The sequence below is a fragment of the Carassius carassius genome, chromosome 31 (assembly GCF_963082965.1).
Source record: "Carassius carassius chromosome 31, fCarCar2.1, whole genome shotgun sequence".
NCBI classification, from domain to species: Eukaryota; Metazoa; Chordata; class Actinopteri; order Cypriniformes; family Cyprinidae; genus Carassius; species Carassius carassius.
This window is the reverse complement of record NC_081785.1, coordinates 20,123,275-20,141,345: the sequence shown is the minus strand read 5'-3', so window position 1 is coordinate 20,141,345 and position 18,071 is coordinate 20,123,275. Positions and strand designations below refer to the sequence as shown.

Sequence of the window (18,071 nt, the reverse complement as noted above, 5' to 3'; positions counted from 1 at the left end):
TGAGTTAAATCTTGTGTTTTAATCAAACTGTTCAGTGTTAGCTCATGTTAGCTTACAGTCGATTCAACGGACGGACTAAATGTTCAGAAAGCTGGTCTCTAAAAGTCGTTCATTTTCGTTATTGCAAAAAAAAAGTTGTTCATTAAATATTAATGTTTATTTTAAGTTATGTAAAACTGTTTTCATGGAACATTAGGGAAGTTTTCCTGCCAGACTGTCAGCTAATGCTTTTTGCTGCCCTCGATAGTGTTTCATGGAAAATTCAGTACATCTGTTGAATAGAGTTGAATCTTATATTTTATAAGCTAACTATTTATTGTTAGCTTATAGCATGATATCTTAGTCTAGACTCAATAGCATCTGACGACTGGGGCTAACCATGCTAACTAGCCATACGTTGACTCCTTGATGTACATAAAGCTCATAAAATGTTTAGGTAAGTAGTCTGTAAAACTAATCTCAGTAGTTTGACGTTTCTCAATATTGGTTAATTGAATATTAATGTTTATTTTATAGGATTTAAAATTGATTTCACAGCACATTAAGGCAGTGAAGGTTTATGGTAAAGTGGGGGGTGGGGTAGAAACGAGAGACAGAGCTAGAGTTTATCTGCTGTTTTTATTTGTTGAAAGCTACTCTGCATTCAGATTCTCTGAAATGGAGTGGATTGCAGCGTATAATCAGTTCATGACCCAGCATGTGAGAGAGCCTGTTGCAGAGAGTTGAGAATCCCATTAGCGCTATCTCACTCTCTCATTGTCTATTTCAGTATTAAGTTGCTATACCCAAACCCTGAATTCTTGCAGTATCACCAGAGGGCGCTTGTAAAAGCTTATGCATACGGCTGTTATTGATGGACATACTTTGGTTTATTGCTATAACCTATGGGTTTCTTAATTGCATGATTCTTGGTATTTGTCCATAGCAAGACTATATAAGCTTTGAGAATGCGTCACATTGTATGGATTGATAGCATTCCTGCCGTGTAAGGGCACATCTATGCACATTGCAGTGGTAATGATTATATTGCTGTGTGAAGGTCACCACTGAATGTAATAATCTCCTCATTCACTGGTGGCTATATGTAGTCAGCTGAATGATGTTATTAGTCTGATGAACCCAGTAACTGTGATCTGTCACATCCTGCATGGTTAAGGGAAGCATCCATCTTTCTGTCTATGAAAATGTGATCATTAGTCAATAAAGACCATTGACATATTTAATGCATTTTGGGTGCGAGGTAAATGGCATAGATGGATGTTCCCTTGATTTTGAATAGGGTTATTATTAACATAACATAATTATTTCTGTCTCTCTATGTATATTACCATTAATGTGTTTTTGAGTTTGACAAGTATAATGGTTTCTTTCTCTTCTGTGTCATTTCTAAAAGTTGATCAAAACCTTTTTTTGAGCTGCACTGCACACAGAAGTCCCATTTAACACCTCAACTTATGGCTTAATTATTTATAAATCAAACCCAAATGGGACTTTTAACAACATTTAAATAATGTGCATTCTTTATATGGTGAAATTTAATTATCATCAAAGCACAACAAGTGAAATATACACGCTGCAAAACACCATAATTCATAGAAATGTTAATGCAAACACCAGTGGTCCAAACAACATGTCCATAAAACATTTATTTATTTTAATATATTAGAATGGGCAATTTTCATGTTTATAAAATTTAATAAATATAAATACTTTATTTGGCCGTCAACCCTAATTTCCTCTTGCTTCCATATTATCAAAATAACCATATGACAACCAAAAGGCAACCTTCATCCCCCCGACCCTCTTCCAGGCACATCTGTTTTTCCTCAGTCCTCCACCCTTTCCCTGGTTACTTTCTTTTTCTCCTTCCCCTTGTCATCTCCCACCCTGTTTTTCAGGCCACCTCTGATTAATCACGCACAAATATTCCCAGGAGCCACTGGGTTTGCTTGTTGTGATAGCCTCAGAGTGAAAGAGTGCAAATATATAGGAGTTATGTGTCCTCCCTGCCAGACAGTGATTAATGAATGAGTGCTGAGGTGAGATTTATGTGCATTTATATGCAATTAGTTTTAGGTCTTTAAAGTCTGAAACTTCATAATTGTGTAAGCATAGTTCAAGGTCCTGGTCAAGAGCGTGTCAGGCATCTGATTGGACCTTGCGGCGTCAGCTAGTTTAACTGACTCCTTCCTAACTTGGGTTGCACTTTTTGTAGCATGTGGAGACATAATTATCCTGTTCCACATAATTGTCCTGTAATTAAATTCCTTTTCCTAAACACCCTTTTAGTGAAACCCGATGCTGTGGGTTGCCTACCTGTAGAACAAATACCAGTGATGCAGAGGGAAGAAATAGAGAGATGTATCATGGATGAGATGAAAGTAGATGATAATCTTTGTAAACAGGGAGAGGGAGTGTGCAAGAGAGATGTGAGTTTTGATTATCTGTTAGTTTTCTGCTGAAATGGAATTGATTTTCCCTAAATGTTAGCTTGCTGTGCTTTAAACAAACTCTGGGAGAGGAACCACTCTACACTTCACATGAATAAAAGGTGAACATCTTCAAAAAAACTAAATAAAATATGACAACCCCATTACTATCTTCATTTTGTGGCTTTATAGAGCTTTACCCCAGGGGCTCGGGTTTGAACGCTGCAACTCATTAAAGAACAAAACACCCTGGCCATGTTTATGGCTTTTGTTCTGCCTCCCAACCGTGGCTAAGCCACAACAAGCCAAGCCTGGATTAGCTGCACATCCTGTCTCTTCATAGATGCTTTTGAGGGGTAATTTAGGAACAGCAAAAAAGACAACAATGCTTCTCTCGTTTACCCACTTGCCCCCTCTTGAAAATGCTATAGCAGCCTTTTTCATGCACTGTAAACAAATCATGCTCTCTTTTCTTTGCTGTTGGTATTATTGGAGGTGGTAAGCTTAACATTGTGGACATGTTTGGTGGTACTTTAATATTCATTTTATTGTTTTATGAGCCACAAAACTAGCACAGGAAGCAGGAAACTGAAGCTTTAGTACCTAGCTGCTAGCCAAGCTCAATGCACAATAGGCTGCAAACCCACAACAAACACTTAATAAACATAGAATTTTTGCTAAAAAGACATGCTAGTCTTGTAGAGTACAAGTAAAAAAATGTGGACATAGTTGACTGACTGTCTCATAATCATAGAAACTTTTGACCAAAAGGCTAATGGTTAAATCAAGTCTCTTAAACTCTAGTCCTGGAAGGGCAGTGTCCTGCTGAATTCAACTGTAAAGCCGGGGTGACCAATCTTGCTTGTGAAGAGCCAACGTCATGCAGAGTGAAATTCCAACCAGTTCCAATATACTTTCCTGGAAGTTTTCTAGAAAGTATGAAGACCTTGACCTTGCTTAAGATGTTGGAGCTAAACTCTGCATGACAGGTCTCCAGGAACAGATTTGGACACCCCTGCTCTAAAGGCTCAGGCTGTACTTGACTGTAGAAAATATACTTTCAAACATACTTATAAATTAACGTTAAATATAAATACACTTAAAGCTGCTAGTTCATATAAAGTCAGATGCAAATATCAATAAGCGCGTTCTATGACAAAATTGCCGCATCTGCGCATGGAAGTTATCAGTCTAAATGTTCTGCAAAATCAGTCAACAGTGAAAATCAATAGTAGATTTCATTTGAAGTCCAACAGTTTCACAATAATATTGGACATAAACGAACATGTTAAATATAAAGTATTCAAAACAGATATGTTAATTTATTTGGAGTAAAGTGCATCAGTCATACAGCGCTACGGACCACGTCCATTACGAGACCGATGCACCACCACAGAAACCAGAATGAGATGCATTCTAACATAACTGTGGCATTAAACTCAGTTAGTGGGGGCTCATTTAAAATATTGTACATATATTGGCCGTTTAGATTAAATGTTAAAGTGCAATGGAATTCCTTATATCTGCAGATGATGTACGTCTGTTTGTGGATGGAGACTTTACCGTCTACATGCGCTAATCCTCATTTGTGCGCACTCGAGTGGCTTTCAAACTACTTGCAACAGATTTTAATGCTTTTAAAATAAATTTGAACAAGTCAGCTAGCTAGTTGGTGTAGAAATTTTTCCTTTCAAATTCTTGCATTGTAAAAGTTTGTGCAGTTACTTTGCTTAAAGTAGATAAATGGAATAACATGCAAATATAAACAGTCTAAAGAATCATAGCATTTCCCAGTGCAGTTATTCTTAGGGATTTTCTTGGTCTTTTTTCTTTTTAATTAGAACATTTTAGATTCAGACTGCTTAATTTATTTGGGTCTGGCTGGGGATTTCCACCCTGGGCTCATCGAGGGAACAAGTAAATCTCTAGCTGAGCCCGGCCTGACTCGAGCGATCATTTTTCAATGTGCTACTCTCAGGCTCAAAATGATTTACCTCTATTCAGACAGCCGCAGACTGGCTCCCAGCCAAAATACAAAGACCAGACTGATCACTCAAGCACTCTCCTTATCTACCTTTGAGAAGACATACTGTCTCTCACTTTTTGAATGTGTTCTGTCTCTCTTCACTCTCTGGAGGTCTTTACCCTCTTTCTTTTTTAATTTCCATCTCATTTTCAGATTTTGGGCTCTCTGGTTTGTCACCTCTGTGTCTCATACTCAACCTCGCCCTCCCTTCCTCCTTTTGTCTCTACATATATTTCCATCCCTCGCTCTCCGCACATTTAATGCAATTTTATGCTTTTTATTCTCCTTCTACCTTGTCCTTTGTCCCTACTTTTCTTGAATTGGCCAGTTTTGATAGCATATATTAAGGAACTCTACAGCATATCTGATATCATATATACAATTGTAATATGCAATATGCAGTAGCCCATCACTTTACACAGCTCAATGTCTTATGGTTATTATGAGCTATACTAAATTATGCTTAGGCTATATTTTCCAGTAGTAGCTCAATGAACAGCCAAAGCTGCCCTGTGGTTATTTCTGTATTGACATAATACTCCAATTTTACAGATATCACACAGTGCGCTCTCATGTACACTCTGTTTTAATGAGAGATAATGTTACTGGGTGACTGATGCCTCAGGTCATAAGTGCTCGAAGGAAGTGTTTAGTAATGGAGGTTGAGAGCAGCCCCCCTTTCCTGCTGCTTTACAACAAAAGAATATCTGTACTGTCCATCTAATTATTCCGGTGAATGAGATTTAGTTTATTCTTTTATTACTTTTTCACTTCTCCTCCTGTAGATGGAGATTTTTTGCTTTGCATTTGTGATCAAACCCTTTTTACCACTAAAGTATATTGTGAGAATGTGTGTGGCAGAAAATTTAAAGAATAATATTCAAGTGGTTGATCATTTCAGTCAAAGTGCAGCTGTGGACCAACATCACTTTCAAAACTTTCTCACATACTCTTTCTGGATTTTATTCTGTCACAACACTTCCGTGGGAAAGAAACTTAAGACTCCTGGTTACTGTACAGCCAACTCCATATGTCTTTGGTTATTTAAAGAAATCCTGTCTCACATGTCTTATGTTGCATCTATGGTTCTTATTATGGATATAGGAGAAATTTTCAAAGCCAAGTATTAGGTAAATGTTAAAGATACTATGAGAGGAATAGAAGGTAGGCTACTGTAGGCTACTTTTAACAGGACAGTACACTTCAAAACTTTCATTGCATGGAAAAGAGCAGCTTGAACATTCTGCCAAACTGCCTTTTCTGCCTTATATATATATATATATATATATAATTTTAGGAGTCTGACTACTTGAAAACTCAACATACACACAACATACATACAAAATATCTTAATGTACTGCAACATGTTGCAATAGCTTGATGAATCTTGTTGGACACTGAAAGCTCTCTCTGTGATGCATGGGCTTCTACTCTCAGCCTTTTGTCCTGACTACTAAATCTCGTTTCAGGCCATCGATTGTGGATAAAAGAGTATGACATCATCTTTTGATGTTATAATGCCTCAATCACTGAAAGATTTTAATCCTTGACTGTCACAATAATTACTTTAGTAAGTGACTAAGAATTAACTTACCTTCATTGGTATGAGAGACTGACAATGACCTGTTCTACTGAATATTGTTTTTGTTTCCCCAATACTAATAATAAATGTCCTGGATATGTTTTGGCACTGATTTCAGAATGTAGATAATCCAAAGAGGACAAATTAAAGAAGCTGAGGTTGTTTCTCATTTAATGTTCTGATTATTGGGGTGCATGGCAAACCATACACATACAATTTGATGATTTCTTCATATTGATAATATACTGTGTATATATATATATTACATCTACATTAATCCCAGAACATTTTATGCCATACTTTTAGATTTGTGTGTAGTTTGATAATTCATAGCATCCATAAAAGGATATAAAAAATAAATAAACACATACACAGACACCCGCACACATTTGTTTGTTGTAAACAACCTGTTGATTTTGTGGTGATCGATAATAGTTGGAGATACAGGTATGGAAACATTAGGGATGTAGTCTGATATAACTCACTGTGATCCATAGTGTCTGTAGCTTTACTAACCTTTGTCAAGAGAAAGAATACATACCTTGTTACCATAATAGAAATGTCAAGGATGGTAAATAGGGCCAACATGGCAATTAGGCTATCTGGACGAAGAGAAAGAAATCCTTAGAACAGGCTAATGGCTCTATAGGCTAAGTCAGCTTGAGGAATTCCTCTTTCTAATTTGACAAAAGCTGAAAGGCAGAGAAGGCTGCCTGCAAAGATTATTGACAACAAGCCAAATGGTTTGGCTCTCAAAACAGTAGATAAGCAAGCCAGGCATAATACGTGCATTGGTTCACACATCCACACACTCTCAAAGTCTTCCTCAGCCCCCAACTGAATTCACACACACACACACACACACACACACACACACACACACACACACACACAAATCCATTCTGATTTCAACAAAAGTTCAGAGCACCTTTTTTATCACTTGACCACCATGAGTCAAGACATTCTCACCCCTATTCTCTCTTTCTCTGACTCACTCCACAGCTCCTCAGCTCAAATTAACAGTTTAGGGCAGGGATCAGCAACCTTTTCGGCATGACGTGCCATTTTTTATTTTTATGGTTAACCACTGTGCCAACACAGCCCCCCCCCCCCCACACACACCCCGATATAATTCTGTATTTAAACGGTACATACACAATTTTTTATTATACGATAAAAAAACGTTTTTTTAACGTTTAATCAACGTTAATGCACTGCTTTAATTGATGAATGTGCACACACAGACACACACACACACACAGATCGTGCTGTGCAAAAAGTAGCATTCAGAGTGTTGTCACGCTACTTTTATTAATCGATACTGAATCGCTACATTATATTTCTCAACAACAAAGGGGCAAAATCGCTTCATTGTCTGCAGAGAGAGACAATTTACCCCCCCCCCCCACTTTCTTTCTCTCAAAATGGCCATATTTCAGAAAATTTTTCATCACTGGATATAGCTTTAGGTCATTTAACATTTCTATGGTAAAACGTATTATTAAAAGTTGACTAATGTTAATTGATTTGCAGCTTCATCTTACCTCACTCTCTTTAACGTTAAACTGACGCTTCGCGCTCTGCTTCTGTGAACAGTAAACCCCGCCTACTTTGATCTGATTGGCCATCTCAGTCATTTTGACATTGACGAGTGCTGTTAGACCGAGGCTTTGATCTGAAGCACCTAGTATGTGCAGTGTTTGCACGTGCATCCATGCAAGTTAATTCTCACACTTTAATAGTATTTGTAGCTCCTAACAGGCTGTGTGACTATGAGAAGTTATTACATCAAACTGTACGTCATTATACAGTTTTCCTTATTGCTTGCGTGCCAGCGATTATCCCTCTGCGTGCCACTGTTGGCACGCGTGCCGTAGGTTGCCAACCCCTGGTTTAGGGAATAGAGCTCTCTCACATAAAGAGCATAGACTTGTTCCAGCTGCTGCTTTTCCCCCATCTTGCCCTTACCCACAGGCCAAGGGCATCTCTAAGCACTGTATGTGTCTGGAATATGATGTTAAAGTGCTGGTCACCCATAGATGTTTGATTTCCTCTACACCTGAACACATACTACGCTACGCCACACCTAGCATATGCTGTGTGCTTTTTTTCACATTTGCGATAATTAATAGCTTTATCGCACCCAACATCGCAATTATGTTTGTCACAATGCAAACACATAATGAGATTTTCAGCACACATGATGGAGACACAGGTGAAGGATGTGAACAAACACACTTCCTCACGCCATGTATTTTCATTTGGTTAGTGGTCCTCGCTAAGGCTAATTTGAACAAACCCCTAATGCTCAGTATTAACCTTCAGAGTGTAGCTCAAACCGATCAAATTTATGATAAGTTCCTAGCGGACGATAAAATAAGTGAGAAAATCCATACACTTACACTGAATGAGGAACTTGAGCCCTGGAAAACACCTGGAAAACACATAACAATTTCATAACAACCTGACAGAACAACTTAGCAACCATAGCATTGCAATAAAAACCACTCAGAGCACCTTAGCATCTGCATAGTGTCACTAGATTCACATAATTAACTTTTTTATATATATAGATAAAAGAAAGAAAATAAATATGCACATGTAAATTTGTAAGTTTACTCAAGAGATACAAATACATTATACGGTCACCGTATAACCCCCCCCCCCCCCACCATGAAAATATACAATACCATTAAATAGGTAAATCCAAAAGGTAAATAATACTAATTAATGTATTGATTCATTGATTCATTCATTCATATATATATATATATATGGGGATATATATCCCCAAAGCAAGGACTATTTATTTGTTTGTTTATCAGCACTCACACACATATAAAACACCTAAAGCACATACACACACACACACACATAGACAAACAGACAGGCATGCAGTACATACTAAGTAAATCTGTTTGAAGTCTGGGGTAGAATAAAAAAGAGACCTCTCACACATGAAGAATTCATGCAATAAGGGGCACGTGTGTGTGTGTGAGGATGAGAGAGAGCGAGAGCGAGAGAGCAAGCGAGTGAGTGTTCGCAAAGCTCTGATTCCTTTTCTGGCCGTGGGGAGCGAAAAGGGGCTGGACTGTGTAAAGAAAGAGAGAGGGAGGAATCGTGTGCATGTGTTTGAGAGCAGGGCAGCTGCCAGCACTCCTCCGGCAGCAAGAGGCGAATCCTGACTGCTGGATTCCAGCCCATCTCCTCCGCAAAAGAGGGATAAGAAGAGGGATAGATGACAAATAGGACCAGGATGCCTGACACAAGAAATGGACTAACTGACACTGCTCCAGGCAGAGAGAGCATTAAAAGCAGAGAGAAGTACTAATGTGGTTCGGTGCTCGCTGAATGGTGCAAAGGGGAATAAAATGACATGAATGTGAAGAAGAAAAAGTTCTGGAGATAATGTAATGTGCAGATGTTTGTGCATTGAGAATGGGCAGTGATCACCAGAGAACCACTTGCAATGACTTTTTAACTAGTTTGTTTTTTAATCGCTCTTTTTTAAAGTCAAAACGTGGGTATGGATACACAGACAGTTCCGGTTTTTTGCATCTCACCTGCATCATTCTGGCTATGAGTTGTGAATACATTAGATGATGGATTGGAAAGAAGTGTGAGTACTTTTAAAGGTTTTTCTCTCTCTGTGTGTATGTGTGCAGTGGGTTTTGACTCATAGATGTCAGTTGCAACACATCCGTCTTAACGCCAGGAATTATTTCTCCGTCCTCTGAGTTCACCTGCCATACTCTTCAAAGGCTGCTGTCTGATTGTTTATACATAACTAGGATATGGATTGCTCCTTGACTGTGGAACATGTCATAGCATGTTTGTTTAGCGTAGCGTGTGCCTGCTGCAGTGAGTTTGAGCAGGTGGACAAGTAAAAAGTGCAAGCACATGGACGTGTGCTTTATAGCTGCTCTCCATTCATGAACTGAGCCAGTTTTTTGTTTTTTTTTAGGAGATGGAGAGAATGAAATCTAAAACCTTTCCAACTTATTATTACTTCCCCATAGATTGAATATACAATAACATAATATTCATTCTGTTCATTCACTAAAAAAAAAGAAGAAAAATAATGTTTTTCCATTAAAGTATCTGAACATCCCTAAAGTATTTTTTTCATTAATTAATTAATTCATTCATTATTTCATTTAAACATTTCTGGTCAACCTGATTATAAATGTCTTTTACCTGATTACAATTTTTTTTTACTTAAATACATATATTTTCTTTCATGTTTTCATATTTCATTCGATTTTTTAGTTTTATTTTTATTTTGTCATAATTAATGTTTATTTATTTTATTCATGCATTTATACCATTTTTTTTTTTTTTACATTCTCAAAGATAATTTTACAAGAGAAACACGTTACATCATCACACAAAAACTATTGCTTTCTGTTTTTTTGTTGTTGTCTTTTTTCTTATTCATTTCTCTGTCTTTTACTCATAATGCTTTCTGAATGCAGTGCTCACACATTTCTTCAATCCTCTTCGTCTGTTTGTACACATGCAGGCACACACACTTGCATCCTCTTGTGGGGCCTGGATTCCCCTGGGAGGGGCCGCTCCTGTATTCCTCCTGGATGTTATAATTATTTCATCAGCTAGCAGTGTGTTCTCTGAGTGTGCTCTTGGGGTAATGCGGATAGCTGTAAGGGGCTAGAGAAAATAGGGGTGGGGCGGAGAAAATGGAGGGAGAGTAAAAAGGACGAGAGGGGTTGTCACTTCTAGAGATTTGGACTGATGCAGAGAGGGGTAAAAATAAGTATGTAGAAGTGCCAGACATACAGGGGAACACACACATGAATATCCCAAGGGCTGGTGCTTACACTAATGATCAGGGATTATGTGTCTCAGAGAAAAAAAGAAAAAAAAATACAAGAAAGACATTTATTGTCACAAGCACATTCTATAATGCCCAGCTTTGGCTCTCTTTTGTTCTCTTCTACTTTCCCATCTCCTGACTTAAATTATTTTCAGTTGATTTGATCTTACCACAGGTTGCACAAACATAATTAGCACACAAATGTTCCATAATTTTTGTAATTGTAAATCCATCACGTTTGCATTGTAGGAGTAACTGAGAGCATAGTTTTATGGAAAACCTTAAAAAAAAAAAAAAAAAAAAAAAAACATGTGACACTTATTTTTTCGTATATTTTAAATGAATTAAATTAATATTTTGTAAAAACTGATATATGGTCTAATTGTCATGTGTTGTGACCATTGTGTAGAAACATGCTAAAAAGAAAAAAGAAAATAAAATAATTTTACCTTAGTTCAGGCTAGCTCTGGTTGTAAAACGATGAGTATTGTGACTTTTCAAAAACACACTTATCTTCATTAATTAATAGTTGATTTTTTTACTAAACAAAATAATAATTAAAAGAGTAACTAACATAAAAAAACATGAAAAAACAACATTTCTGAAAATAATGATTAAGATGTGTACACTCACATGCACATTAATATATTTATTATGTATACTGAATATGTAAGAAACTTACCTTTTACTCCATACTCGTAAAATTTTTGTAGAGTCAGTAAATTTAAATTATATCTAAAAAATAGTGTAACCTTTTTTTAGAACCTTATCTAACCAATATACTAAGAGTGCATGTTCACCTGATGTGTTATTCTTGTCTTATTTTAAAAATTGCTCTCTATAATGTGTGTAAGGGATGAAGTGTGATTTTCGGTGTACTTCACTTTTGATTATTGATGCATTTAGTGTGATCACAGTCAGATTTCGTTAAAGACTGCTGTGGTGTGGACAGCTGTTACACTTCAGCCCAAGAGGCCTTAATACACCTCTTAATGTGAGTTAAGCCCCAAAACGTCACTTGATAGCGTGTGGTTTTACACTTTTTTTTCTCTCTCTAACTTTCAATCTTTTAGTTTCCCTCACTTGCACTCATTCGTTCCTCTCACACTGGTTTTTCTCATAGGTTTATTCAATCACAAGAATAGTTGAAAAGTTCAGCCTATTGATATAGCTTGTTGGGAAGGTAAAGGTTTTGTTGCTTGTTACTCTTATTGCTGTACTATTTCTGGGGTCCAGGAGTGACATCTCACATAGATTTTTAGATTAATTTCCAGATTGTTACTGGGTCACTGTAAAGCCAAACTTAGCAATTGGCTAATGTTAGGGCAAACCACAGGGCTGTCTCCATTAGACTCCATCTTTCATTTTTAGAGGACATTTTTCAAGGTTTTCTGAGCACAGTGTGCCTATTTAGTTGTGAAATAAAGAGGGGAAGGCTGCCTGTGGAGAAAGACGGAGTTGGTCTGTGTTTACTTTGGCAATGCGATAGGGGGCTTTTGACCTTTCAGGTCTAATTTTATAGCATTGAGTTTTAAATGTCAAGCTCTACCATAAAATCAATCAGGAAAAGACCAAAGATCTTTTCCGGACGTACACACTTCTGTCTGAGTGACATAAGAATATTCTTAAAACATGTAGGGTTCCTTGGAAAATCACTTCGCTATGGTGACAAAGGGATTTGGCTTGATTTCAATGGAACCCCCATTGACAGAGCAATTGGATTTGGAAGATTTTGGTCAACTGCTTACATGTGTGTGTGCGTGTTATAGCTGAAGTTCCAAATGTTGTTTTTCATGACGGTTTTCCAACCTTTGCCCAGCATATTAAAACTGAACAGACAGTTGTTGCTACTGTGTCTTTAAGACTAATATATGTTAATGTCCTCTGTTGTGATTGGATAACCTGAATAGGCATTGTTTTTACAAAGGTGGTCATATGTTGTGGTTCTGGTTCTGATTCTGGTTCTGGCATGAATTGAATGACAATCTGTTTCTCAAACCAAAAAATAATGCACAAACCTAAAAAAAAAAAGTTCTCACGTTCATTTGACTCAATATTATTAGTTCTGTGTTATTTATTTATTTTATTTTTTGTCTATTATCTCAGGGCTGCTCAGAAGCTGAATCTATCATCCAAAAGAAAGAAGCAACAGCCGCCTCTGGTATACCCCCAGGAGCCCTACATCTACCCTACTAACTTTAGTGCTGTCCTCCAGTTTTCACCTCCACCTGCTCCACCATGTCTGCTCAGGGCGGGGACAAAGGCCAAGGAGAACCCTGGCATGGGCAAGGTCAGACACCCAGCACGCCACATCAGAATAGTATGACAAACACTTTCTTCTTTTAACTGCAACACTTAGGTTGTTGATTGGGAATTCTCACCATTAGTCTTTTAGAAAATGTTTGAAATACCCAGATTATGATTGTGGCCAAGTGTAGCTAGTTGTTCAGAATTTACACACCACCCCTCCTCATTGTCCAGAGGGTTTGTCTTTAGCACCATATTACAGTATATATAGTGATGGAGAGGATCCAGATTGTTCCAGATTAGATGACACCTGCTCCGAGAGATGATTGTAGAACATCATGCCAAAAGCTGTAGCCCACTGAAATGATAAGTACCCACTGAGAATGGAATCATTACATCCCAGCCTCACTACTGAGCTTCCTCTTTCTACTACTGCAAACACGCAACTGATGCTGCCTGAATGGACTCCAGTTGTTGGAAGCTTTTGAGAGATCTATAAAAAGCTACATGCATTAGAATAATGGCCTAGTCGTCTGTAACCATTTTATTTGCACAATGACCAAATTGTCCAGAAGGATGTAAAACATGCTCTGTAATTCCAGTGGCTGGCGCACTCCAAAAACAACATCAAAGTGGATCTTATGACTCTTGCACTACATTCCAAGTCTTCAGAAGCCATGCAATAGAACTGTGTGAAGAACAAATCCCATTCACATGCCATTAATGATGTCATTAATGATGTCAATTTGGTGCCATTGGTTCTCACATGTCTCATGACCAGTTGTGACATGTAAGTTTGAATGGGTGCAAATGTGATTGAGTGAATGATGTATGGGATGATAATTTTTTTGTTAAAAATGACTAAAGCCCCCAAAATTTTGCAAAACATTGTGCATTAATACACCTCAAAGTGCTGTTAAATGACTACAGCCAACTGTGATAGGAAGTCGCTCTCCATACCTGCAGGCAACAGTAGTCTATATTCATCATTCATTAGGAAAACCCAGAAGAGCTATGAACGCATATGTACAAACCATAAATAAAGCAACACTTTGCTTACCATTTTTACACCAATCTCGCTCATCAAAGACAGAATCCAAAATGAAATCTCATGAAAATCATGGGATGAAGATGAAAAATAGACGCCTATTGATTTTGTTTACTAGCTTTTTGGTTCACTAAGCAAATCAGCCAATCAGAGTGATCTCCCTCACTAACCGGCTCCAACAATGATTTAACATGCTTAATCAGTTACAAAGCTGCTGACGGCGCTCCAACTAATGCAAAACACACCACAAAAAACTACAGTTTGTACTTAGACTAAATATTTTTGTCTGTTTCACACAAAGCTTTTGTATATGACTCAAAACTTAAAATTATTACAGAGCACAAGTTGTCGGTAGATTCTGACACATCAAGATAATTACTGTTTGGAGTGCTTCAGAAACTTGTGGGATATCATTTCTAAACCAGAGTTTAGGAGGTGTGAAGCCAGCAGCCGTGCTAGGGGGATCAAACTCTCCTTGCATATCAAATTGCCAACAAATGTAAAACTCAACGGTTCAAACCAAGCCCACATTTCTGTGGTGTGTGGGTGGCTGGTCCCATTCAGGGGCCAGTCATATATGGAAGCCTATTTCCACTGTCATGGCCGGCGTAATTCATTCACCACATGCACATGTCCACGTACATCAGTGTAATCGGCCCCTGTGGAGCGGTAAGGGGGAGTTCACGTCAGGCCGCCGCTGTGGCGCAGGCATGCCGCTTGGCCCCGGGTGCCATGGAAGAGGATCAGCAGTGCAGACATTGTTTCATAGCTCTGGAGCCCGAATGTTGTAATTATATCTCTGCTACAAATCAGCCGTGGAATACTGTGGCTTTGTGCAGCTCTGAATGCTGTATTAAGGCTATGAGGTTCTCTTACAGTAGTTTGTTTTGTTTTAGAGTATTTGCTGCAAATGGTTTTAGAAGTGCACCGTGACACAACCGTGACAGTGTGTTGTATTACCAAAAGCAGTATATAAGTTAATGGCTGTTATTATTATTATTATTGCCTATTAATTTATTTTAACAAATACAGTAAAATTGCAAGTCATACGGACAATGACTCAAATACACCTCTTCTATGATTAAAAAAAAATATTAATGATTATCCATGATTGATTTCTGTATTAAAATTCATTGCAGGTTAAAAAAACTGGCCCTAGTAATAATTTATCAATTATTAAAACATTGTTCACTCACATGGTTACACAGAGTGTAAGGAAAATATGTAATTACGTTTTAATTCATGATTATCAAACATTTTACATTTACATTTGTAAATTTGGCAGATGCTTTTATCAAAATAATTTTAAGATTTTTGACTTTTTTTTCAGAACTGTATAAAACCAACATAAATACACAGATTACATACTAAGAATTTGGCATGTGTTTAAAATAGGTTTTTCTTTGGTAATCATGGATTTTTCATTGACATTGACTTATCAATCGCTTTATGTGACCTACAGTATCAATGGAATTCTCTGCTTCGGCTTATATTTTAATAGCATCATTTCTTTTTGTTCCAGGTCAAAGTTATGATACGTATCTGTCCATCTCTGGGGGTTGTGGATTCATCTGAGTCCTTGTCCTTCCTGAAGGTGGACACTTGTAAGAAACAGCTGACCCTCTACGATCCCTCTCTCAACACACAGCCCACCTCAGTACATAGACGAGCAGTGCTTCCCGTCCCAAAGATGTTTGCCTTCGATGCTGTTTTTTCCCAAGATGCCTCTCAAGTAAGTTGTGAAGATGTTATCATTTTGTTGCCTTTTGCTTTTGAGTTTTGAAATGAAAATGTTTTGTTAGTGTCAAAAAGATATTTGAGAAGCACACGCACACATTCTTTGCAGGGGAAGGAGCTTAATGTAAAAAGCCCTCTTTTGGGATACCACCTTTCTTCAAAGTATGAGCCCAACAGCTGTTTCTTTAAGTATAGAAAATAGTTAGAATTCCAGACTCGCATATCTAGCAGCTTATTCACAGTTCATTATCTGTCCTCCAAAGCTACATTGGCATCCATCTTGAGATAAGTGGCTAACAAATGGACACAAATAGGGATGATGAACTTTAGGAGACACACAAACTTGAAGATGATTAAGTGTGAACAATTTAGAGTATTTAAATTTAAAGTTGTCATCTTAAAGTACTAAAGCCAGATAGTGTACATTCTGCTTCAAAACAGTCATAAGCAAAGACAGACAGGGACATTGTGGTGTCTTTTACATTTTTAAAAGCCCAAAGTATACTTCAGTTTTGACACAAATGCTTAGCGTATGCATACATCCGAATTCATAGCCTATTAAATGTACTCCATTTGACAGTGTCTGTGAACACAGGTCATTAGAAAGTTATAACCATGTCCAGTGTCAATGCTGCTTATTTCCAGAAGTTATGAGTTCTCGTAATTCCCTCACACTCAACACAGACATCTATAATTGTCTTCAGTAATTTGTTGTTATCCAAAAATCTGGCTGTACGGCTTAATGATGTGCTTGCTATACTAAAAACAAAAAGAAAATAATTAAGTGGTGGAAGTGTTAAGAGAAATTTTCAATACATTTCACTCTGTACCAAAAACATTAATGGAAATTCTTCAGTCCAAATAAACATTCTATTTTACCTAATATTTTTTGTTAGCTATATGTTTATGCTTATTGAAGTGTCATGTTGTTACCTTAGTAATGTGTTAACAACAAACTCTATTACAATCTATTAGAGCTGCTGCCTATGAGTAATGTTCCAAAATATTCACTTTTGAGGTTCCATTTCAGTTTGGATGCTACTTTAAAATGCAGCTCCATATGTTGACATTAGACAGCAAAGCCATTTACTTTGCTAAGGATCCGAGCTGTAATAGAATTTTTAGTTGAAGAAAACACATGCACAAGACAAGGTCTATGGAGCTTATCAATTAGGAGTTCCTTTACTCATGGCCAGCAGAAGGCTTTGAGGTCTCGGTTCTCAGTCCCAGTGAAGTCATGTAACTGTAAATCCTCCAAATCTACTACGTTTTTGATTTAGTGAGACTGCTGGGACATATTCACTGAGGGTTTTTTTGTGTGTGTGTGTAAGCTTGAGTGTGTATGTTATGATGTATGGGAGGAAATTGCAGCAAATTGTCTCCAGGGACTGGGGCTAGTGGAACAGATTGTAGTGTTACGGCCGTACAGTGCAGCCGGTGTAAAGCACCCCATGTCTGATGAATCTGTGATGAGGATCTGCCTTGTTGGAGCTTTTTGTAGTTTTTTTTTTTTTTTTTTTTGCTATAGTGAATAAATCAATTATCTCCGGATCAAAGAAAAGATTAGCTACTTTCTACTGTGCCAAAAAAAGGTTTGGTTACGTTTCACAGCACAACTGTATGTATAAGAATTTTAGACCCCATTGACTTTATTCATAGCTGACTTGCTATATGATGCATGTGTTAACTTATAATAATGCCAGATACGTTTTGAGTGTTTAATTGTTTTGCACAGGCTGAAGTTTGCTCAGGGACAGTGGCTGAAGTTATTCAATCAGTTGTCAACGGAGCAGATGGGTGTATTTTCTGCTTCGGTCATGTCAATGTTGGTAAGTTATCCTTAATTCTCTTCAGTTAACTGAATATGACACCCACTGATCTTGTTCCACAGTTTGCAAGACATTTTGATGTCTAATATCAAAACCAAAGTTCAAAAAAAGTGCTTTTGCTTTTCAGAATGGGCATGAGTGGGGCATTTAATTGTGTGCGTGTGTGTGTGTGAGAGAGAGAGAGATAGAGAGACTAGAGGCTAGTGACTGTAATTAAAAGCTGACTAATTGACCCTCACATTAGACACATTAGACTCGCATCAGAGTTCTGCACTATTGTCAATTACGCTTGTTAGATGTTGCGATGGTTTCCTGCATTATTCACTACATGCAGTCTAT

At 37.5% G+C, this 18,071-nt stretch overlaps 1 protein-coding gene across 5 annotated transcripts in view; it reads left to right on the top strand.

Annotated features, from left to right (window-relative positions):
* The window catches only part of LOC132111722 (kinesin-like protein KIF26A), a 109,873-nt gene that overhangs the window by 69,288 nt on the left and 22,514 nt on the right, over positions 1 to 18,071 (top strand). For 4 of the 5 annotated variants that reach the window (XM_059519286.1, XM_059519285.1, XM_059519287.1 and 1 more), the window contains 3 exons: positions 12,978 to 13,161; positions 15,689 to 15,898; positions 17,639 to 17,732. In XM_059519286.1, the coding sequence (XP_059375269.1) occupies positions 12,978 to 13,161; positions 15,689 to 15,898; positions 17,639 to 17,732 (488 nt within the window). Of the gene's footprint in view, positions 1 to 9,193; positions 9,657 to 12,977; positions 13,162 to 15,688; positions 15,899 to 17,638; positions 17,733 to 18,071 lie in introns of those variants that run through there. The other variant, XM_059519289.1, reaches the window with a different exon arrangement.